At 55.9% G+C, this 23,070-nt stretch overlaps 9 protein-coding genes across 9 annotated transcripts; 5 read left to right on the top strand and 4 right to left on the bottom strand.

Annotated features, from left to right (window-relative positions):
* The first annotated feature begins 203 nt into the window (after positions 1 to 203).
* Positions 204 to 1,588, top strand: J3D65DRAFT_282897 (pectinesterase family protein). Its single transcript, XM_066795093.1, has 2 exons — positions 204 to 779; positions 892 to 1,588. Exons 1-2 carry the CDS (start codon positions 331 to 333, stop codon positions 1,436 to 1,438), a joined length of 996 nt encoding a protein of 331 aa, XP_066656802.1. The 5' UTR covers positions 204 to 330; the 3' UTR covers positions 1,439 to 1,588.
* A 2,743-nt stretch (positions 1,589 to 4,331) lies between these two features.
* Positions 4,332 to 7,260, top strand: J3D65DRAFT_657138 (oligopeptide transporter-like protein). The gene is made up of 3 exons (XM_066802513.1): positions 4,332 to 5,284; positions 5,332 to 6,532; positions 6,607 to 7,260. Exons 1-3 carry the CDS (start codon positions 4,418 to 4,420, stop codon positions 6,792 to 6,794), a joined length of 2,256 nt encoding a protein of 751 aa, XP_066656803.1. The 5' UTR covers positions 4,332 to 4,417; the 3' UTR covers positions 6,795 to 7,260.
* A 1,088-nt stretch (positions 7,261 to 8,348) lies between these two features.
* Positions 8,349 to 9,271, bottom strand: J3D65DRAFT_693075 (uncharacterized protein; the record flags this gene model as incomplete). Its single annotated transcript, XM_066803951.1, has 1 exon — positions 8,349 to 9,271. A coding segment is annotated over one exon (672 nt), but the record flags the coding sequence as incomplete, so codon positions are not given.
* Positions 9,272 to 9,786: 515 nt separating this feature from the next.
* On the top strand, positions 9,787 to 10,548 carry J3D65DRAFT_666246 (uncharacterized protein; the record flags this gene model as incomplete). The annotated part of the gene is made up of 1 exon (XM_066802905.1): positions 9,787 to 10,548. One exon carries the CDS (start codon positions 9,787 to 9,789, stop codon positions 10,546 to 10,548), a length of 762 nt encoding a protein of 253 aa, XP_066656805.1.
* A 2,311-nt stretch (positions 10,549 to 12,859) lies between these two features.
* On the top strand, positions 12,860 to 13,514 carry J3D65DRAFT_666248 (uncharacterized protein; the record flags this gene model as incomplete). The annotated part of the gene is made up of 2 exons (XM_066802906.1): positions 12,860 to 13,382; positions 13,435 to 13,514. 2 exons carry the CDS (start codon positions 12,860 to 12,862, stop codon positions 13,512 to 13,514), a joined length of 603 nt encoding a protein of 200 aa, XP_066656806.1.
* A 2,899-nt stretch (positions 13,515 to 16,413) lies between these two features.
* Positions 16,414 to 17,913, bottom strand: J3D65DRAFT_601609 (uncharacterized protein; the record flags this gene model as incomplete). The annotated part of the gene is made up of 1 exon (XM_066798051.1): positions 16,414 to 17,913. One exon carries the CDS (start codon positions 17,911 to 17,913, stop codon positions 16,414 to 16,416), a length of 1,500 nt encoding a protein of 499 aa, XP_066656807.1.
* Positions 17,914 to 18,214: 301 nt separating this feature from the next.
* On the bottom strand, positions 18,215 to 19,921 carry J3D65DRAFT_283002 (uncharacterized protein). The gene is made up of 4 exons (XM_066795094.1): positions 19,679 to 19,921; positions 19,184 to 19,623; positions 18,765 to 19,079; positions 18,215 to 18,716 (listed from the first exon to the last, which is right to left on the bottom strand). Exons 1-4 carry the CDS (start codon positions 19,716 to 19,718, stop codon positions 18,516 to 18,518), a joined length of 996 nt encoding a protein of 331 aa, XP_066656808.1. The 5' UTR covers positions 19,719 to 19,921; the 3' UTR covers positions 18,215 to 18,515.
* Positions 19,922 to 20,125: 204 nt separating this feature from the next.
* Positions 20,126 to 21,114, top strand: J3D65DRAFT_645038 (mitochondrial K+-H+ exchange-related-domain-containing protein; the record flags this gene model as incomplete). The annotated part of the gene is made up of 2 exons (XM_066802189.1): positions 20,126 to 20,586; positions 20,637 to 21,114. 2 exons carry the CDS (start codon positions 20,126 to 20,128, stop codon positions 21,112 to 21,114), a joined length of 939 nt encoding a protein of 312 aa, XP_066656809.1.
* Positions 21,115 to 21,169: 55 nt separating this feature from the next.
* Positions 21,170 to 22,944, bottom strand: J3D65DRAFT_618952 (putative short chain type dehydrogenase). Its single transcript, XM_066799698.1, has 5 exons — positions 22,093 to 22,944; positions 21,724 to 21,956; positions 21,640 to 21,670; positions 21,510 to 21,580; positions 21,170 to 21,463 (listed from the first exon to the last, which is right to left on the bottom strand). The coding sequence occupies exons 1-5, from the start codon at positions 22,467 to 22,469 to the stop codon at positions 21,267 to 21,269; spliced, it is 909 nt and encodes a 302-aa protein (XP_066656810.1). The 5' UTR covers positions 22,470 to 22,944; the 3' UTR covers positions 21,170 to 21,266.
* Positions 22,945 to 23,070: the final 126 nt, after the last annotated feature.

The raw sequence follows: 23,070 nt of genomic DNA on the forward strand, positions 1-23,070 counted from the left end.
CGCGATTTTGTGCCGCCATGCGACGCGCGATAGAGCGAGCATTGGGCAAGCCAGTGCCGTTGAAGAAACATCCATGGAGCACGGTCCCCTCGGGGAGTCGAGGCATCTGTGTCACGCATGATGCGCGTGCTTCTTTTCTCCTCCTATAAATACATGCGTCTACCTTTTTGCCTAGCGAGGGTAGCATTTGATGGCCAGTCTGCTTTGCACTGTTGTTTCTTTTTGACGCTGCTTTCCTCTTCGTCTCTCTATTTCTCACTTTGTTCGGCCGGCACCTTTTGATACTCTCTTTCACTTTCAAACTTCATCGGGCATTCATTGGACGTCACCATGCACTTCTCATCAATCCTCCCCATCACCCTCGGGCTGTCTCTGACCGCCCTGGCACACCCCACCCAGAAACTATCAACCAGGGCAACAGGTCGAACGAGCGCTCCCTCGGGCTGCCTGACAGTAGGCGGATCATCCAGCAAATACTCGACCATCAGCTCAGCGATCGAGGCGCTAGGCTCGTCGACCGAGGACGCATGCATCTTCGTCAACAGCGGGACATACAAGGAGCAGTTCACGGTCGAGTACGGCGGCGCGCTGACGCTGTACGGCTACACCGAGGACACGTCGTCGTACGCGAGCAACGCCGTCACCATCACAAACTCGATCAGCTCGTCCGACGCTGGCTCGCTGGACGAGAGCTCGACGGTCAATGTCGTTGCTGACGGCTTCAAGATGTACAACATCAATGTTGAGAACGGCTACGGCGAGGGGGCGCAGGCGGTTGCGTAAGTTCAACAGTTCCTCTTCCCCCCTGACTGCCACTTGTTCATTTTCCTACCTACGTCCCTGAACTCTTTGCCCCGAGGCACCAGCTTATTCTGACGACCGACCCGCCAGACTTACCGCCAACGCCGACAAGCTGAGCTTCTACGGCTGCTCCTTCACCAGCTACCAAGACACGCTGTACGCCAAAGCCGGCACGCAATTCTACACCAACAGCTACATCACGGGCGCCGTCGACTACATCTTCGGCAACGCGGCGCTCTGGATCACCGCCTCGACCATCGCGTCCAACGGCGCCGGCTCCATCACCGCCATGTCGCGCGAAGAGAGCGACGACACGTCGTACTACGTCATCGACACGTCGTCCATCGCCGCGGCCGACGACGCCAACGCCGACCTGACCGGCAAGGTGTACCTGGGGCGGCCGTGGCGGGCGTACGCGCGCGTGCAGGTGCAGAACAGCGAGCTGAGCGACGTCGTCAATGAGGAGGGCTGGACGACCATGGCGGATAACGCTGAGCCCGTGTATACCGAGTATAACAACTCGGGCGATGGCTCGGATACGAGTGCGCGCAAGTATGGCACCGAGGCGTCGAGTGCGGTTGAGATTGCGACGGTGCTGGGGAGCGATTATGCGGATTGGGTTGATGCGACGTACTAGGAGTGGGATTGAGGGGGGCGAGGGGTGGATGGAGTAAGGGGGTGGTAGGGGAGAATGGTACGAGTAAAGATGTCGTCAATGGAGTTGATACCCTTCGCTAGGGTGAATATGGATCGAAATCACCGTCAGCCCGTTTGCCTGTCTGTCTTGAGCTGTGCAAGCAAGCCAGTCAGTTCGCTGTCCATGTAGCCCTCCCACACTCTCGACCGCGTGAATCACTACTACACTGCCGCATCGTAGCACATGTAGGATGATGGTAACCCACAAGCTGAGTAGACTGACAGTTTCGTTCCAGCCGCATGTCAGGCCATATCACTTACCAAGCACCGAAAGCCATATATAGTGAGTGGTGGTTGCGATCTCACCACTCAGCTCGGTTTTGCTACCCGTGTGCCCGCACAGCACAACAGAGGACATCCCGGGTACTCCACGGCTCCAGGACACACCAACCTGCCTATCCATGCAGGTACAGAGCCACACGTGTGCAGAGGCTCACTCGCACCTGGGGGTACACATGCAAGGTGTTCTCGCGCTTCGCTTCCCCGGTGTAGCCACAGAGCAGTTCGCGCAATCCATCCGCGCCAATCTCTGTGCATCGCAGCGCGACCTCTCCGCAGCACAACCCCTCTCCCGTTTCTTGCTGCACGAGCACACCAACAACAAAACGGAGATCAAATCGCGAATGTTTGTTGTCTGACGGCCCAGTTTCTAGGGAAGCGTGGCGGCTTCAGCTCCCACGTCCACGTGTCCGCCGCCAAATCGAGACGTATGGCGGCGAGCGTAGCAAAAGAGCACGCACGGAAACCCCTCAAATTTCTCGTCTTCTTCTGCCAATTGCCATCCAAAAATTGACCCCCCGCCGTCAAGTCGTTAAATCATGACCGATCAGCTGGCTCCGCCGCGATTACGTGTAGTGGTACATAGAGGGGTGCCCGAGAGGCATTAAACAAGAATTGGGAATCGACTTGCGTCTTGTGGATCTGGTGGTTTTTATGGAAGATGGGGATGGGGAAGACGGGGCAATTGTTTCTGAATTGCCAAAAGCAGGAGGAGGACCATTGGGTGACGAGGAAAAGGTCGCATGCCGCTGAAAACGCCAATACCGTAGCCCCGCCGTGCCTTGGGTCCCGTTCCGCAAGGGGGAGGTGGCTAGCAACGCCGAACCGAAAACGACTTTTTGTTCAACTACCACCACTACTGGTCCAAGGCCGATGTCGGACCGGACGGTAGTAGCAGTAGTAGGGAATAGGTTGTCATTAGACTAGTTGCTTGGTCAGCACACCAGGCAGCCGTGAGTGTGAGAGGCTGCAAAGCGAGGAGACTAACAAAAGTCTTCAAAGACTATGTTGCCGTATTGGTTGCGGTAGGAGCCGCCAGTCGACTCGGTGGGGGGAGTGGCAGAGTCGGTCTTGTCGGTGCGAGGCCGCTTCTTCGCCTTGGAGGTGCGAGGTTGCGAAGTGGCCTTGCGCGAGGTGACGGTGCGCAAGGGCTGCGGCTGCGGCTGCGGCTGTATTGTCCTTGCCGTCGACGTCGTCGTCGTCGTCGTCGATTGAGGCTGCTGCTCTTCTTTGTGCACCGGCTTGGGCACGCGAGCAGACCCACTTTTCACCAAGACCCTTCCGCGATCGTCGTGGTCCCCGCACACAGTTTTGGCGACTGCGACTGCGACTGCGACCTCGTGCGACTGCTGTTGCTGACAACGGCTTGGTTCAGCGGCACAGCAGCAGCCTTGCGACGGAAATGCACAAACCTTTGGGCTCGGGGCGGGCGTGCCCGTCGCCGAAGCGTAGCCCTCGTCTTCGGCAAAGTGCACATGCTTCCTGACGCGCCCACTTCTGCCGCATTCTTTTGCCTTGTTCTGGCCGTCCTTCCCGACCGTCTCGGAAGCGTGATGCCGGTCGCCGTGGTCCTTTGCAGGGCGGCTTCCGCTCCTCGAGTCGTCGCGCGGGATCGAGACTACGGCTGCTTCAGGATAGCGGCTTCGGGTGACGACATCGACGTAGGTGGTCGGGCGGCAGGCTTGGAGTTTGAGTTGCAGGGCGCAGGAAGGCTTTTCATCCTGAGCCGAGGCGTCGGGGCGAGCGTCTTTGGCGATGATGGCGGCGGGCATGTTGGTGCGGAGGCACTTGCAAAGCTCAAGGTTAGAGCGAAGAAGGCAGCGGCATCAACCAAGGAAACAGTTGAAAGGGAGTCGGAGTGGATGGACAGGTGAAAACTGTCTCTCAAGGGAGAAGAGAAATCAAAGATTTTCAGAGTCGGGGGAGGTTGCTGGGATGCCTGGATGGACAGGAGCGGAGCGGTGACTGGTGATGGACAGGACGTCAAAGGGTCAAAAGGTGGAGAGCCATACCAATGGCGAGCGGGACTGGATGCTGGAGGAGTGATTGACCATGTATGGCATTGTGGGATGATGGGATGGGGGGGTTGTTGATGCACGCGACAAGACGACGGGACGCGTTGGACTTTAAGGACGGGGGGAGGAGTCAGGTCCGTCCGTCTCCGCCGACAGAGGAGTGACGCGGGCATTTCAGACTATTCCAGTCGTATGCCTTACCTTACCTTACCTTAGCCGTTGTGTGCAGGCATGCATCGTTTCAGCCGCCGGCCATGACGGAATTGCGCCCATTTCTCGACTGGACTGGACTGGACTGGACTCGCTCTGCTTGGACTGATGCGGACACCAGCAAAAGCAGCCCACACGCCGACGAATCTTCATGCGCCCCTTGGTTCCTGTGCTAGCGCCATCTGTACGGTATCCTTGATAGGCAAAGTTAGTCGCCCGCTGCCCCCCATGGCGTCATACTCCGTGACTACACCACCGCAGACCATCCCAGATTACATCAGCCACAGCCCATCCAAACCCACCCACCCACCCACCCACTCATGCATCCAACCAACGTCCAACCGCGCTTTCGCTCCCCTCCTCCTCCTCCTCCTCCTCCTCCTGCATCCTGCGACCCTCCCATACTCTTATCCGACATGGCCCCAGACAGAGGCATTTCTGCCGCCTCCTCGTCAACTCCTCCCGCCTCCAAGCCCGACGACCATGCTTATCGCACTTCGCCGACGCCCGCCTTCTCCCACCGCGACTCCCACGATGGCCATGACGCCCGCAACCTTCTCGCCGAGCGCGCCGCCGAGCCGCAAAACTTTACACTGCGCGGCATCCTCGTCGGTCTGGCCATCGGCGTCGCCATATGCTTCTCCAACATGTACTTTGGCCTGCAGACGGGCTGGGTGAGCAGCATGGCCATGCCCTCGGCCTTGCTAGGCTTTGCCTGGTTCAAGCTCATTGCGCGCTATCTCTCCGTGCCATTCTCGCCCGTAGAAAACGTCCTGGTACAGTCCGTGGCCGGGAGCGTTGGCACAATGACCTTGGGCTGCGGCTTTGTCGGCGTCATTCCCGCTCTGCAATATCTGCTCAAGCCAGAGGAAAACGGGCCGCTGGACATTGGCCTGTGGAAGTTGATATGTTGGTCCGTCGGCATCTGCTTCTTCGGAGTCGTCTTCGCCGTTCCGCTGCGACGTGAGGTTATCATCCGGGAAAAGCTCAAGTTTCCGAGCGGAACTGCCGCTGCACTCATGATTGGCGTGATACACGGAGAGGAAGGAAAAGGCGCCGTCATTCGCCAGGATAACGCTAGACCAGCCAATGGCGACCCTGACGAGCGCGAGCGCTTGCTGGCTGATGGCGCATCGCGACGTCCCGTGGCCGACGCGCCCCCACCACATGATTACCCTGAGAGCCAGGTCGACTTTACGACGGGCACCAGCGTAGATGAAATGAGCAACTGGAGGTCAAAGGTCCGCCTGCTCATCTTCTCATTCATAGTATCTGCAGTTTATGTAGGTGCCTCTTATTCGTTCGTAGGAAAAATGCTCATGAGTTTCAGACCGTCTTCAGCTATTTTGTTCCCCAAGTCCGCAACGTGCCCATCTTGGGCCTGACACTGGCCAACAAATGGCTGTGGACCCTGAATCCAAGTCCAGCATACATTGGACAGGGCATCATCATGGGCCCCGAAACGACCCTCCACATGCTTCTGGGTGCCATTCTAGGTTGGGGCTTGCTGTCCCCCCTCGCCAAGAGTAAGGGATGGGCCCCTGGACCTGTCAGTGACTGGGAAACTGGCAGCAAAGGCTGGATCGTGTGGTTGAGCTTGGCCATTATGCTCGCAGACTCTCTCGTCAGTCTGGGCTGGCTCATCGTGCGTCCTCTTGTAAAACACGGCCGCAAATGGCTGCCACGTCTCCACGACCATGCACGGACGCATTCTTGGAGAGACATTCTAACCTCTAGAATCACGTCTCGCGACTACGACTACACTGCCCTGGATGGGACAGACCCGTCTTCCAATACGGATCCTGCTCTCGCCTTGAAGCGCACCCACTCCTCTACCCCTGAAGACGATGCACCTCCCGAACATCTCATCTCTAACCGCACCACCATCATAGGTCTTTTCGTTTCTCTCCTCCTCAGCATCCTCGCCGTGCACTATGTCTTTGGGTCCATGGTGCCCCTACAACTCAACATCCTCTCCTTATTCCTCGCGCTGCTCCTCTCCATCATGGGCGTGCGCGCCCTGGGTGAAACGGACCTCAACCCAGTTTCCGGCATCTCCAAACTGACGCAGCTGCTCATCGCGCTGGCCATCCCACACGCAGCCAGCAACCCCAACGCCGTCGTCATCAACCTGGTCGCCGGCGCCGTGTCCGAGTCGGGCGCGCTGCAGGCCGGCGACCTGATGCAGGACCTCAAGACAGGCCACCTGCTGGGCGCCGCGCCCAACGCGCAATTCTGGGGCCAAATGATCGGCTCCGCCGTCGGCGCCGTCCTGTCGGCCGTCATCTACAAGCTGTACACCAACGTCTACGAGGTCCCGGGCAAGCTGTTCGAGGTGCCGACGGGCTTCGTCTGGATCTTCACCGCCCGCCTCGTCACGGGCAAGGGCCTGCCCGAGATGGTTGGCACGTGGGCCGTGGGCGCCGGCGTCGTCTTTGCCCTCGGAACTGCTGCGAGGGTATGGGGCCAGAGCCGCAGCAGCGGCAGAGGCTGGACCAAGTTTGTCCCTGGCGGCATTGCTGTCGCCGTCGGTGCGTATTGTCTCTTCTTTCTTGTTACGTCTACCCGCTCTTCGCACTTTTGGTGCTAACGTTGCGACCTGCAGGCATGTACAACGTCCCCTCCTTCACCCTCGCCCGCACCATCGGCGGCATCATCAGCTTCGTGTGGCGCGACCGCCTCGGCCGCGCAGAGACGCCCATCATCGTCCTGGCCAGCGGCTTGATCCTCGGCGAGGGCCTGTTCAGCATTGTCAATCTGGCACTTGCCAGCTTGAGCGTGCCGCATTTCTAGAGCGAGTGGAGCGCAAATGTTAGAATTAGGGAGAGGAGTGTAGGTTTGCTGGGTGCTTTTCCACTGGAGGCTGTGCGCGAAAGGAAGACTGGCGATTGAAGGTGAAGGCGGAGTTGCGAGTGTGTGTGTGTCTGTGTTCGCTTGATACCATTTGTCTCCTGCGTTGTCTCTTTTCATCAACCGTTTTGCAAGCGTCGACGCTGATGACTCGTGTAGTGCTAGAACTTTTCTTCTCCCGTCTCTTTCATCTACGACAAGACATGAATGACATAATGGCTCTTCATCCGTGCTTGAACCACCAACGCAAACACAAGCAGCTTTTCCATGTCGTGAGAAACCCCCGGCTCGTCTTGTCAATCGTTTGCCTTTTTGCGCCTGGCTGGCTGCGAGGTATAAAACTGACGTTGGTCGCCTTGAAGGAGCAGGCTCCAGTGCCTCTTCTTCCGTCGGGCTGCGCGCTGATGGGAAGTTTCATGCGGCCATTGTGCGTGCGCTTGTTGTACATGCCACTTTTCCTCTCTCGTTCTTTCCGGTCTCGGTTCTGCCTGAAGTGTGCGTATCATGAAGAGTTGGGACGAGGTGCACAAGATGCTGGTCTTCCCATTGTTCAGAAACAACGAGTGGGACGCCATCTGCTGGCGAGTCGCCAGACAATTTCTTTGTCGTCAACACGTCGCTGAACCCCTTACGTTTTCTTGCTTCCTCATTTTTCGCTCTCAGCCCCTGCTCTTTCGCTGCACCACATTGCTCCAGCTCCCTCGTATGCAACTTCGCTTTACTCCAATTGAGGGCTACTTGCACTCTGCGCGCTGACAATGCACAGGACGAACTTCTACGCCGTTCTACTCCAACACCCGCAGCTTGTCCACACACAATGCCTACACACATTGTTCAAATTCGACCCACCTACAAAAGTCCGTCCTGACCCCCGCATCCCCTTTCAACTCGACAACACCAAACCAAGCCGCACAACATGGCCGAAAGACGACAGCGCCCCAAGACGCCGCGTCCGCGCGGCTTCCTGCTGCATCGCGAACTCAGCGTCGTAAACTACAACGTGCTGAACGCGCCCAATAGCCCGGCCGCCTGTGCATCTGGCTCGCATGCTGTCCGCATGAGAGAGACGGTGCTGCGGCATATTACAGAGAAGGAAGCGGCTGCGCGGGTGGAGGCTCAGACTCAGTCACGGCGTGGTCGTCTGTTGCAGCGCGATGCGCGCGAGCGTGCAGATAGAGGTGGGTCTAGGGGGTCGGCTGCGTCTTTGGAGCAAAAGCAGCAGCAAAAGCAGCACTTCCATGCCGTGGCGTCCTCGCGATGTTCTCCTTCTCACGATGAGATGGAGCAAGACTTTTCATCTTCCTTTGGAGAAGCGATTGAGATTTCGGAGGAGGACGAGGCGGCATTCCGTGCTGAGCTTGTGCCGTTCGATTGAGTCTGGGTAAGTGTTCTCGAGCTCTGAGTAAGTTTTGCTTCGGCAGAAAAATAAGCATTGTCTTCAACCCGGGATTTTTGCAAGATGCGGCATGTGCGAGGTGAATGAGCGAATATTCGAACGATATGATCGATCATGCTGACTGTTTCGTCCGATCAGGCTCGAAGAAATTCTCAGGGGTATCACTGTTCAAGGTCGATGCCCTGAGGTGTTAGACCACGCCTTGTTTTGCCAGCTAACATCTTTCCAATATCGCACGCTCGACGCTCCATGATTTCTCAACAGCAACCGTCCGTTTGTACATAGACATTACCACAATGTCTACCCTCACGCTCGACTATAAAATCCGCTTTCCCCCTTTATCATTCCTCCCTCACCAAACCATTCCCACAGCATGGAAGGTGAAGAACGAGACCAGCGCAACCCGCCCCCTCGCCCCCGGATGCCTCCGCGTCCGCGCGGCTTCCGTAAAGACCGCGCTCTGAGCGTGATCAACTACTCGGTGCAGAGCACCGTCAGCGGCAATAGCCGGCTGCCGCTGCAGCGCGGGCCTCCGCGCGCAAAGCAGCTCGTCCTGGCGCATATCCGACAAGAGCGCGCGCAGGCCGGCGAGCAACAACGACAAGCATCTCAACGCAGCGTTGGACGCGGCGGCCGCCGCTCTGTCGACGACGATAGCGCCGCTGTCGTTGCGCAGACGCGTCAGGCCACCGCCACCGCCGCTGGCAATGTTGCCGAGACCACTGACTCCATGAATGGCGCGAGCGATGAAGGGGCAGCTGCGCGCCGCCGCAGTGGCCCATCGCATCCACGGACGGTTGGGCGCAAGTTGCAACGCGCCCGCCTCACCTCGCCGACGGGCTTGCCCGATCGTGGAAAAGAAGAACAAGAGAGGAAGAGGGACGAGAGCGCTGGCACGTCCTGTTCCTCGGACGGAGACAAGAACTTCCAGGATGAGCTGGAGGCGATCGATCAGGTTGCGAGGCTGTATGGAGACTTGTCTGAGATTTCCGACGCCGAGTTGGACTTCTTCGATGAGCTGTAGTAGGCTTTGTTGCGTGGGTCTTGCCTGGGTAGGGTTTGAGTGGTGAGTCAGTACCGTTTCCCTCCAGATCGAAAGGAAAGTAGAAGACGAAATGATCTCGTCTTTTGGTACCGGCTTGGTGGCCGGCACGTTAGTTAGTGTTGAGAATTTGATAGTCTTTTCCTTGCTTTGTTAGAGTCTTTCCTGGATCAATGTTGTATATTCTTGTCCATTGAGTGTTTGCAGGGCAAGTAAAAATTAACACCCTCGAGTGTTAATCCTCAGTGCGGACTGGTTGCTGCCTCGATACAGGTGGTCTGTGTGTAAACATCGCGACGGTGACTATATATTTTCCTGGGGTTCCTCTCGCAGTACAACCAAACAACAACACTTCAAAACATCCACGAAAACTCGCACGCCTGCAATTCTTCAACGCATTCAGCGGCATTTTATCTCTTTCGAGCTCAGAATCACTTCGGTAATTCTTCCTTCTACTCAAAAGTGCGGAATCATGACGCTCATGCTCCTCGCAGATCATGGTCCAATCAAATCTCTCTCGCGCCTCGTCCTCTTCTCCTCCGAGCATAGCAAGCTCTCGAGATGGCGATTCGCCGAGCACCTCTGGCTTCTCCGGTCCTGCTACCTCGACCGCGATCAAACAACCCCAGACATCCTCCGAGAGCGACCCAGAGAGCCCGAGCCTCGAGAACACAGCTCTGCAGCACAAACACGAGCAGCAGCAGCCACATCATTTTGCGGTTGACATCCACAGCGACGGAAGGTTCATGAGTGCCCTCAGAGCCATCCACGCCTCCGACCAAGGCGAAGCTGTAGTCCCGAAGCGCGACACAAGCGTCACTTCCAACGGCGCCGCCAAAACAAGGCTTGAGAACACCACTGAGACATCAAGTCCGGAGAAGAATTCACCATCGCCTGTCAAAAAACCACGCCGAAAGCTGCAACGTTCTCGCGCTTTCTCCATCGACAGGTCGCCTTCTCCGTCCGGACGCGTCTGCGAAATTGAGGATGGTGGCGAAGAAGCTCCCGCCTCGAAGCGCCGAACAACCATCACTTCCAACGGTGCCGCCAAATCAAGGCCTACAAACACAACGGAGAGACCAAGTCCGGAGAAGAAGACTCCCTCGCCGGTCAAGAAACCGCGCCGCAAACTGCAGCGCTCCCGCGCCTTCTCCATCGACAGATCGCCTTCTCCGTCCGGGCGCATTTGTGAAATCAACGATGGTGATAAGGCGGGAGAGGACGAGCTCTGTGCTCTGTTCGACAACATCAATCGTTGATCTTGAATGGCACACTCTCCAAACAACAGTCTTCGGTATGGATGCTGGGATTTGGTCGGTTGGGAATGGAGGACTTTTGAAAGGGAAATCGGGAATTGGAAAACACGCGAGAATTCGAGTCTGATCTCCTTCAAGGCGAATACATGGGATTCCGCGGACGGACAACGTGGGATGAAGATATCAGGGGCGCTTGGGACACTCTCTGGTTGGACTTCAGCGAAGGGCTTTTTGGTCAGGAAGGTTGTGGAATCAACGAGGAGGATGCCCCAGAGGACAATGTCTCTGTTACAACCCCATCGATCAGAGAGAGCAACATCGAAGCTTTCGAATGACCTAGATCTGCACAAAAAACATACAGATTTGCGGTCCTACTTTCTTCGCCTAATTATTTCCAAGTTTTCGTTGCCGTACGCAAAGTTTCTGCCTTGAGATGGACGTCAGGCACCCCTACAGCGCGTCGAAGTTGGTGGTTGGGGGCGTCAACACGCGCGAGCGCTTGCGCGCGCTTTTCTTCTACGTGACGCGAGAAACGAACCGTCGTCACTTTCACCTTCCAACTTTCATTTCATGTCAAGATTCATCAAAACTACTCCATCGAATTCAATGCCTTTTCCGCGTTCAGGCTCTGCTCCAAAAATCCAACAATGACACCGGTGGCCACGAAACACAAGCGGTCGCTGGAGATTCTCCACGGACTGGAAGTTCGAGATGCGCCACACAAAGACGTTGCGGTCATCTATGGTCCCAGTACATACGTCGATAGGGTCTACGGAGCGCGCAACGGTGGACGACTGCATCCTTCTGAAATCAACACAACGCGCGCGGCAGACGTCGTCAAGCAACACTTGGGATTCGGACCGGCGCCTACTTTCAGGACCTCAGAGCGACAAGACCGGGGTGACCGCGATCCGATCGAGCTGAAGATTCCAAAACAGCGCAAGCGAGCCCATGCAAACGGCGTCCGAAGCCTGGGAGACTGCACGCAAGAAGGCGACACAGAAATTGAAAGAACCTGTGTTAGGGCGCGTCAGACAAACTCCTCGCCGGACCAGTGCTTGCTTCGCTGGTGCTGAAAGATTCGTGCAGCCTGCTGGTCAGAATGAGACGACCCAAAAAGACCAGGAGAAGCATGGAGGGGGAATCGAAGATCAGCAAAGCGACGGGTCTCAACACACAAGCATTGAACAAGATGAGCTACCTCAATCCATCTCGGAAGAACTCTACGAAGCGTTTACTCCACCCGCGTCGTGGTCTGCTGAAGATCATTCCTTGGCTATTGCAACCGATCCAGAGAGCTCTCCGTCCGATACGGAAGACAGTCTCAGTGTTGGCGGGCCCACCGTGCCCACTGACTTGACTGTCGACGGTTCGACCGCGTTCTCTGCGCACTGCACTTCTGACTCAAAAGTTTCTTCGCTCGGCAGCTCATTCAACGAGGATGCGCCTATCTCTAAACGGAAAAGACGTCGCCGAATTTGCAGCAGCGCTATCACTGCTACTTTCCACATGGATTAGTTGACGAGTGATGTCCTGCGTACCAATTCTGCAAAGAGAGGGTGTGGAAGCACTCAGTGCAAAAGTTTGGTGCTGCGGTGAAGAACAAGCTACTTCAGTTCGCCTTACCTTGCAACATCCGTCATGGAGGGACATGGACAAGAATTACATGAGCAGAAAGATGCAGATGGCACTATCCACGCAGCAGAGCCGCGACTTGTAGATTCAATGAAGGATCACGCTAGTCCTCAGTCGCTCAGGGCCGCTCATACAGGCGCTTCATCTGTATAGACTTGCAGAGAGTGCCTATACTTGGCCCACCAGCCTTGAAAGTGCTTGAACTATTGAGTTTCCGCTTATATCGTGAATCGGGATCACATTTATCGGTCAATTGCAAAGTGCCTTCTTCAAAAGACCAACCCCTGGATTTACCCCTGAGATCTATCTGAAGCGCATTTTACAACCAAAGACTGTCGTTCTTGCAAACTTTTGCATCGTTTCAAATTATTTCTAGTCTTTTCACAGTTCTGGAATGCTGTATATTGAAGATTGGTTCATCGCAGGCACACTACGCGTGGAACATTTCTGTTATATTCCGGCGGTTGAGCACGTGCCGCAAATGCCGCCCGCGATGTGAACTGAAGTGAATGGCGCTACCCTAGATGAGTTGCAGGTGCAACTGGAAGGGCCCAAGCTTTGCGCCCTCTGATAGCCCTTATTTACGACCACTGTTCTTCCCCACTTTCCGGCCAAGCTTCCAACAACCTGCTCTTCAAGTCAAGATCACCTACTCCTGAATTCTTTCTCGACCACAGCAATGTCTACTCTTCGCAACCGCGCAACTCCTGCTGAGTTCGCAAAGCTCTCCGGCGAATTCTTGTCTCTGATCGAGGAACTCAAGGCTATCAAGGACACTGAGTTTGCGCGGTTGGAGCAGGTCAGCTATCAGATCTGGAACGACAACATGACGATGAGGACGCACATCAGCAACTCCTACGCTCCTATCACTCTACCCGCCTGGTTGATCTTGAAGAAGCCACTGACCAAGTCCTTCGTCACTCCCATGCTCACCATTCTCGAATACCTTCTTCCCCGCCTCGCCGACTTCCAGATCACGTACGAAGACGCTTTCGGCAAAGAGGAGATGTTCTCCAAGGTGATGGAAGGCTTCGATGTCTGCAAGAATGTGGACGCGGCTTTCCTGAAGTCTGTCGAAGAGGTCATGCTCCAGGTGAAGGAGAACAAGGAGCTCCGTTTCCGCCTCCTCGCACGCACGTCTCCAGTGCAGAGGGTCGAGCTCTTGAAGGCCAACGACGACTGGCCATCGCCCGCGGACTTTGGTAAGTACAGGCTTTTCATTGATCCCTGTAACTCGCTGATCGTTCTCCCCAGTCTGCCGCGCTCCCTTGCGTGTCTCAAGTGACCGGGTGGCCCTGGTGCGCAACATCGACCACGACAGCGCTTTCATTTGAAGCATGGCGGCCCCTACACCATTCTGACAGTGGCAAACTCAACGCTGCACAATCGGACGCGGCGGATCAAGCTAACTGCGAGTTGGTTTTCCAAGCCTTTCACAAATAGCGGCTTCAAACCCCCGAAATGCCTATTGTTCGCGACCTGATCTCCGCGTGCGGCGCTCCAAGTCCAGAGCATCGATACCTAGTCCAGAAACAGTACGGAGGAAGATCTATCAATCGAGACGAAGGCATGGAGGAGCTGGATTGGAAAGAGACATGAGATCTGGCTTGGTTCTGGGCAGAAAAGGACGACAACAGGAAAATCAAATCCAGTTCTGACGACCAAGCTCAGCATCAAATGTAGTCAAAGCAAATCTCTTCCCTACTTCCAAGTGGTAATCGTGAAAGATCCATGCCAAAGTCCTTTTCAAAGTAATGCCGTCCCCGGCACGCCGACTGTCTTTCTGCCTTATGCTCCCTTTATCTTGCCTTTTCTTTGCGACTACACTGTATCCTAAGCTTACCACTGAACTCAAGCGACGAAAGAAACTATGCAGATCATTCCGTCTGTCATCCCTCAAAACCAGATAAACACAAAGAGTTCCAAGCATACCCTCAGCAGCCCAATTCAACTGCAAGCATGACAAGCGATCAATTTCGGGCGTACAAAGACGGGTTCAGCGAGGATGAGATTTTTCGAAAGGCGATGGAGGGATTCATTTTCCTTTTCGAGCTCGAGGAAAAGCTCGTTAGGCAGGTCGATATAGTCAGGTGTGTTGTCAGGGGGCACTATGACCTTTGTGTGCCAGACACATCGCGCTGGCCACTGGAAACTGAACTTTTTGTATAGTCTTTTCTAGTGAACCTTGAAGAGTGTTAAAAACGTTTCTTCCTCATTTCAAGTAGAAACCAAGAAAGTTTTGGTGTTAAAGCGACGCTTGGGGTGACTCCATCTGTGGCGCGTCGACCGTCCTTCTTGTCTTTGGTCGCCGACCAGGCACCTCCCAAACCATAAGAACTTCTCAAGACTAACCCCCCCTATATCTCTCAACCACTGCGACTTGTTACTCAAATCACTTATTATTCCTCATCAAACAAAGCCACTGGTTTCTTCTTGTTCACTTTTCAAATTCCTACCATTAAGCTTATCAACCGTTCCGACACCATGGCGCCCATCTCTGACTTCGATGTTTTCACCACCATCGCGGAAGGCATGCTGCGCACCATCGAGGAAGGCATGGCAATGAAGCAAAGAGAGATGGCCCGTCTCAACGAGGTGTTCTCGCAGCTCTACACCAAGAACGGCATCCTCGAGGACAACCTGCGCTCGCGCCGTCCAACCATCACGCCCGAGATCCTCGACATCTTGAAGCAACTACCAATGACAGGCTTGATCACGCCAATCGTAGCTTTCTTCGAATGGATGATGCCCCAGCTGGCCAAGTTTGAAATCTTCTTTGAGGACGACTTCGGCGAGGACGAGCGCTTCAAGCGCGTCATGGACGGGTGGGCCATTCTCCAAAGGGATCAAGGGGACTGTGACGCGGAGATCAACAATGTCGTTTCTCTCGCGCAGCAGCACTACGGACTGCGCCTCCGTCACATCGCAATGGCTACGGGAGATCTCAGGGAGCGACTTCAGCGCATCAACGGTCGCGGCCCAGATCCTCCCGAGGAGTTTAGTGAGTACCAGTCTACTGTTCCTCCTTGACAGGGGTTGACCTTCATGCTAGTCCACTGCCCGACTTCACGCACATAGAGCGCGTCCAGCTGAGCAGCAGCGGTCCTGCCTCGACCGTTCTGAACTTGACTTGACCATGTCGACGGGCCGGCAGGAGACACGGCAAGCCAGTGACTCGTCCGGGTTCTTTACTACCGCGGCTCCAGACTTCCAAGAGACCGAGGTGGCATCGAAGCAGGAGTCAACGGAGAAATCGCAAGGCGGAGGAATGTACAAGACAGTCCGACCAGGGCGCCTAGGAGTTCACAGAGGGACGAATGCCGGGTTCCACCGGGCGCCATTTTGCTCCACCGTGTGGCCCCGACGGACGGCACGCTTGGTGTTTACACCTTCAGCGATGTGTTGTACTGTCCAGCACTTTTGTTGAGCACGATGGTCCCGGTTCTGTCCGGATTGGTCTGTTGGGATATCCGCCGAGACCATCTCCTGCTTCCACTTTCCCCACCTTCAAGGCCGGCGACTTCATCAACCCCGAAGGTCTGGGCAGCCTTTTTCCCTGCTTTTGGTCGATGTCGGATGGGTTTTGAAAGTGGAGGAAGGAAAGTACCTGTATCAAAAGACTTGAGAAAGTGTATCTAGACTGGAAGGAACGTGGAACTAATGTCGAGCTGGGGCCTGGAGAGCGACAACAGGAAAGCATGATAAGCTCTTGTTTTTTGGCATAATGACGGATCTTGAATGAACTTCGTAATAGTCGGTACAATAATGGAAGCCCTGTTGACAGTAGTCTTTGAGAAAAATGAAGTGCCGCTTCAAATCGTGTCCCGCCGCAGCGTGCCGCTTTCAAGCTCGCCTACGAGGACTTTGACTCCGGACAGAGTGAAATGACTTTTTTTCATCGCAAGATGTGCATGTAAAGTGACGATTGTTGAAGGTTTATAGGAGGAAGCACCACAGAGTTGCTTTGGTGACAGCGATAAGGTCAGGAGAAGCAAAAGGAGACGTTACTGCTTAAGAAAAACTCAAAGAGAATGAAAGGGAAAGATCGAATGCTGCCAGTCCACCACGTGTACCTCATGCGAAAGAATAGAGACCAAGACGAAGTGAAAAAGAAAGAGCAAGTGAAGAAGCGCGCAGCGCGTAGGGTAAAGGAAACAATCATAATCTCAACGCACCACGAACAGCCCAGCAGCAACACCACATTGCCCATGTGTCGACCCGAAGCCCGCTCACTCAATCGCGCCAGCCCTCCTCCCCCCTCAAGCGACCTCCAAAGCCCAAATCTCGCTCGCGCTCCCGTGCCGCAGGCATGGCGTAGCGCCGCTGGATACGCGGGAGATGCAGGCCATCGGTCCTTACGCCGTTAAAGTCATCGTCGTCCAGATATCCAGCACCGTTGCGATCACGCATGCTAGTCGAGCGGCGGCGTCTCATTGAGCGACCACGACGCAGCTGGTCGAGACTGATGGCCATGCCGTTGTCCTCGTCGGACGAGAGACCGGACCCACGGTACAGAGGGGAGCGACGGCCTTGCCCACGGCCGGGACTGATACCGAAGCTGGATCGTGATTCATAGGGCGAACTCAGTCTGTTGCCGCGGCGGAGATACGGGCGTCTTTCGCGTTCGTGATTGCGGCCGAAGTCGGCGAAGTGCATGGGTGGAGGGCCAGAGGGAGCGGACACAGCGCCGCGACGGCGCGACGGCATGAAGGACGGGGTCGAGGCGGCAGAGACGGGCGGTGATGGAGTTGGAGTGCGGAAGCGGACGGTGGGAGGAGGTGAGCGGCTGGTTCCTAGACGAAAAGACCCTGACCGAGGGGTGAGGCTGCGGCTCAGACTGCGGGAGCGGTGGAATCGACGTGATCGAGGGCTGTGTTCATGGCGAGCTCGAAGATTTGATCGAGTGTGGCTTCGAGAGCGCGGGATGAGTAGGGGAATAGTGCGCGGAGTGCTGGGAGATCGGTCTGCGAAAAGCCGTCGGCGGCTGCGGCCACGATTGAAGCTGTTCAGACTAGGACGGAGACGAGGACGAGAGGAGAGGAACGGAGGAGGCGAAAGACGGCCCAAGTTGAGAGCAAGGTCGGAAAAACGATCTGCGAGGTTGCTGATGCGGCTCCTTGGTTGGAGAGGTGGTCCGCGCGAGAAGGGACGGTGAGTCTGAGGCATGAAATCCCGTCCATCAAAGTCTCCACGGTCCAAAATGGGGGTACGATCTTCGTAGTTGTTCCTCCGCGATGAAAGTCTTCTTCTGGTCTGAGTTGTTCTGCCCCATCCCCAGCTGCGACGGCGAGAGACATGCATGCAAATATCAGATCTCCTGCTGCCTCTGCCTCTGACTCCTCCCCTCTCTTGACAACATGCGCAACCGCGTGTCAACGGGTCGAAAGGACGCGCACCACAACAGCAGACTTCGCCCTCAGTCGAGTCTCCGCCTCCTCTGAGGCTGAATCCGCACGCCTCCCTCTCCAGCTCATCCTCTGCGTGGCGAAGTGCACTTCGTCTAGTTGGCAGTCGCACTCTGAAAAAGCTGCCTCGATCGCCGCCTCGCCTCACCCATGCAAGCTGGGGGCGTGTGATGAGCAAGTCGCGCTCATTCTCCTGATCTTGGACGATGGCGTAGGGAGCGGAGTCAGGGCTGTGTCGGCGCGTATGCATGCATGAAGATGACATACAAGGACAAAGGGTGGAGTACCAGGGCTGATGTGTGGAGCGTCGATGCCAGGGAAATGTCATGGTGAGACTTGCAGTGGAAAATTCGATTCGAATGAAAGACACGAATTGTAAAGCTTGTCAGAGAAAGCAATCCGATTTATCTCGTGGACTTGTAGGATGAGACAGCATGCTGCCGAACAATCGCATTGTTTCCATGGCTTTGGCTCGAAGAGTCAAACAGCCACGAGCCGTGGCCAAAGCAGCGAGAAAAGGGTGGAAACGCCCAAAGTAGACGGTTTGGATGGTGGGCCACGCGGGTCGAAGCGTGAGAAACTGCATGCGTTTTCTACATGCTGGAGCAAACCTGCAACCAACCGCTAAGCGCGTACCTGGCATCAAGCGCACAGCATTGCCTTGAGACCAATTGGAGAGGGCTACATTGATTAATCTTCAGGTACAGTCGGATGACTATGCGTCTGTAGCAATTGATCGGCAAGGCTGACTCCTGCAGATCCGTTGCCGGGACCGTCTCCGCATTCGGCAAAAGCATCGACAGCAGCCGCAACGGTCCGAAATGATTTAATTGAGGGGCAGGAAGAAGAGAAGTTTTGTTCCGGGGTATAATGCAATTAAAGAGAAGTATCGGCAAACATAGGGACAAGGCAAAGGAGGGATGGGTTGAATCAGCGCGTAACCCGCTCCACAATGCGGAGCGTACTGATTGCAAAAGTTGCAAGCCATGCCACTAGGGCGATCAAAAGGACAGCTGTCAACGCCTTTTGCTTTGCGCAAACATCTTGAGCGTAGCAGCGCCGGATAAGCTGGTCAGCGTTGGTGGTGGGCTCAACACAAGCCCATGTGGAATCTGTTAGCGACTGGAATGCCTGTTCAAGCCGTCAGTACTGTACACATTGAATGGAAAAGCGACGCACGATACTCAAGTTGGCCGAGTCGAAGACGATGAAGAGGAGGTCCAAAAAGACGAGTCGTAATTTGGACTTTGGATTTCGCAAACCGAGCGGTCGGGCCGTGTATTCGTCGTGAGTAATGTAGCAAAGATAGACTATGGCAACGACATCTACAATGATGGCCATGTACGTGGACGAACCGGCGTCGCAGTCGTAGCCGTCCTTTCTACGGTCGATGAGGTGGAATATGCGGGCAGACAGGCCCAAGGCTGCAGCGGAAAAGATGAGGACGTTGAGGCGGATGATGAGAGGAATGTAGGGATTGCGCATAAGGATTCGCTGCAACACGTCAATACCAAATCACGGTGGTCACGTTTTGCACAGTATCAAACATCACGCAAGCCTAGCACGAGGCGTCAAACACTGCGGATGGTTTGTCTCACATGTATTTTGCTGAGGCGTCTCTTCCTCTTGTCTTGGGTGAAGAGCCAGAATCCCGGCTGCTTTTCAGGGTCCGGTGTAGTGGGCTCCTCGGGCTCCCATGGCGCGTCCAGGTCCTTCATGTTTTCCCGCATCCAGTCACGCGACACGACCTCTGAGCGGTTGGCAGTGGATGGGGGGTTGGGATACTGCGAGGCCAGGGCGAAAGAGCGCCATCTTGAGGCGACTTCGGTGGGGGAGCCGCTGGGCATGGGAGGCATGGCCTGGCGAGCATAGTCGTAGCGACGGCCGGCGGGGGCATTGGGTCGAGGAGAGGGTTGGGAGTTGTGTGTGGCTGGGCGGATGGACTGCGGCGTGCGAGGGAGCAGAAGGGTCGGCGACGTGGTTTTTTCTTGGTCTTCGGTGGGCATGTCTGCATCGGGGGCGATGGAACGCACCCAGGCTGTCCGAGTGTTAGGGCGACGAGCTGGAGAGGGTGCTTGATGGGGTAAACATACGGGGGATGAACTGTGGGGGAGAGTCGGCGTCAGCGGCCATGGCGACAGAACGAGTGGACCTGACGGCGGCGAGGGTGGAATGAATGAGCGGACGGGCGAGCAGAGTCGCCAGGTAGAGATATAAGAGTTGGGATGAGCCCCCAACGGGCTCGGTGGTGGAGAGCAGCAATGAAAAGCTGCGCTGGAGTGGAGGTTGGGATGATGCTTGGAGCAGCCGGCGGGTTTCCGGTTGCGCTTGGGGCAGCCTGACCTGAGGTGAAGATGGCTTGAACGAGATTCCGGATATTGCGAGTGACGTTATGCGGCTCCGCGACGTCGTGTGCCGCAGACTGGCTCGCTCCGTCGAAACCTTTCCCACACCCGGGACTTGACCAGTCCATTACCTACCTGTACCTGGTTACCGACCCGGAGCCCTATCGCGTCGCCCCCAACTCCAAACCTCCTACGATGCGCCTCTTCCTCCTCCCCATCTCCACCAGGCGCGCCCTGATCTACTGCGAGCGCCCCGGCGTCGCCACCCCCGGCCACCAAGTCTCGCTGCTCGACAAGGCCACAAACAAGGCAAATCAGACCTGGGCCAACTGGGAAAAAACCGACAACCATGCTCCCTGGTATCGTGGTGGCTGGAAACGCTCCCTCACCCTCCACGGCAACAAGGTCCTGCGCCGGATACCCTACCAAGAATGGGGCCTGAAGACAATACCTGCCCTCAGCGGTGGACGGAGACAGGCCGAGCTCGACGGCACCGACAAGGTCGAAGTCACCTTTCCGGGTCTCTTCCTCAAACATGATCGCGTTTTCCCGCTGCTGAGACAGCTGGCCACCGAGAGACAATCGCTGCACAGGAAGCGCTTTTGGTGGAGCATAGTCGGCATGCCCATCTCTGCCCCGTTTGCGCTGATTCCCATGTGCGTTCTCCAAATCGATTCTTCCAAATCACTGCTGACGTCCGGCACAGAATACCCAACATTCCCTTTTTCTATCTCGTCTTCCGCGCTTACTCGCACTGGAAAGCCTTGTCCGGATCCAAGCACCTCGAGTTCCTGCTGAAGCACAACCTGATAAAACCTACACCCTCTGCCGAGCTTGACGAAGCCTATGCAGCCGGCCTGATACACTCGACGAGAGAAGACTCGCGCAAGTCACCACCGCCGACACGGGAACACATCCAAGAAGTTGCAAGGATTGTCGAGCGCCAGACCAACAACGGCTCCGAAGACGTCATGGTGCTACAAAAATGGAATGGCAAGCTTTTGGCGGAGAAGTACCATTTGCCCGAAATGGAGGTCGAAATTGAACGCGCGGTGGAGCAAGTCGAAAATTCTATCAAGGCCAAGGACGAGCTCAAGGAAGAGAAAGAAGAGATTGAAAAGTCGACGTCCTATGGCAAAGACGGGGTCACGAGCAAACACGAATCAAAAGATACGAAAGGTTAAAGACCAGGACCAGGAGCTCAAACGCTGGAGCAAAGGCGCAAAGGGGGGAAAAGCCACAGGTATGTATGATGTCATGTATCTGAACCCATGTATATATGTACGAACTTAGACTATGAATGACCCAGGTCGCACATCTTGACTCTCAACTCCATCTAGTTTGCGGTGAAGCCGCCGTCGACAGGAATCGCCGTCCCAGTCATCCACGTATTGTCGTCCGAGCCCAAATACACAGCGAGACGAGTAAAGTCATTTGGCTTTCCCAAGCCGCGGAACGGATGCTTCTTTGCCAAGTGTGTCCGGACTTCATCATGGCCAACGAGGATCGGGTCAAGCAATCTTGTGTCAACGTCTGGACGATGTTAGCTCTGAAGATGTGCCACAGAGGTGCTACTTGCATCCGGGACAAATGGCATTGACATGGACGCGATACTCGGCCAAATCCAGTGCGGCCGTCTTGGTGATCGCTCTGGAAGAAATCAGTCAGCCAACGCACCAACGAGCTCCGCTGAGCAATGAACAACTCACACTACGGCGTGCTTCGACGCGTTGTAGCTGACTACACATCATCAGCTCTGTCTCGGCTCGAGGTTCATTCAGCTGGCCACTCACCCTGCAGACCCGTTCCAGTCACCCCGTAGATACTGGAAATGTTCACAATCGACCCCCGATCGCCGCTCTGCGACGGCTCCTGGGAGATCATCTGCTTGGCCGCGTGCTTGGTCCCCAGCATCACGCCGCTTGCGTTGATCTTCATCGTCGGTTCCCACATGCGCTCAAAGTTGAGCTCCCAGACGGGACGCGGGTCGTTGCCCTCGGGAGCAACGCCTGCATTGTTGACGAATCTGCAGTGGCATTCAATTTTAGCTCTGATGCGAGTGGGTTGATGCAGAGACCAGTCCGTGGAAACATGACGAAAGCCCCCTCCTCAAAAATGAAAAGAAACCACGGGTTAAAGGAAAGGCAGGAAGTAAAACTCACATATCAAGCCTCCTCCCCAAGCCAATCTCTTCCGCCCACGACACGGCCCTTTCCACCAACGCCTCCACACTCTTCTCAACGCCAACATCCGTCTCCACAAACAGTGCCTTTGCGCCCACCTTGGAAATCGTCTCGTGCGTAGGCAGAAGGTCTGCCCCTGCTGCCGCCAGCTCGTCGAAGAGGTAGCGGTACTCGGCACCCGCGCGTGGATGCGGCGCGGCGGACACGTCGGCGCACACGACGGCGGCGCCCTCGTAGGCGTATGTCAGCGCAATAGCGCGGCCGATGCCGCGCGAGGAGCCGGTCACTATGGCAAGCTTTCCTGGGAGCAGTGGCCGCGGGTTTGGCCAGGGTTGCGTAGTTATGGTTGAAGACATGTTGGTAAGACGAGGGATACTCTGCAGTGTACGTGCACGAGAAATGTAGCTGTCTGTGGCGGGCCAGCACAGCAAGCGGGGTGTCAAGAAGCAATGTCCAGCAAGAACTGGTAAGGTAGGTAGCGGAGAAGACGATGACGAAAGTGACGATCAGAGACAAGGGGAGCTCAGCACGGACAAGCCAACTCAGACTCCGCGGAGCAACAACAATAGGCGGCAGAACAAGAAGAAGAAGTCTACAGCAAATCTTGCTCTATTATCGCATGTCAAGAAAGAAGACAGTTCATCAACTCAAACCTTCCACCACAGGGTCTTTTATATCATCTCACCCCATGCGTACAACGCCACGCCTCTTTCAGCCTTAGCCGCCTGCGCCCGGCCCAGCTGTTTGCACATCCCACCCACCTCCACAATTAGCCCTTTCCGGCTGTCTTTCCTTTCCCTCGTGCTGCTCGTCGGCGTTGGCAGCAGCTGCTGCTCTGCCATGGAAAGCCTATCCGCGTGCATGGTTATCGGCTTCGGTTGCGCACCACCCCGCTGCCCCGCCCCGCACTACATTTAACCCGCATTGCAGCGCATTACATGGCGGGGTTGTGTTTCT

The sequence above is a fragment of the Phyllosticta citribraziliensis genome (genome assembly GCF_038025025.1).
Source record: "Phyllosticta citribraziliensis strain CPC 17464 chromosome Unknown J3D65scaffold_4, whole genome shotgun sequence".
Classification (NCBI taxonomy): domain Eukaryota; kingdom Fungi; phylum Ascomycota; class Dothideomycetes; order Botryosphaeriales; family Phyllostictaceae; genus Phyllosticta; species Phyllosticta citribraziliensis.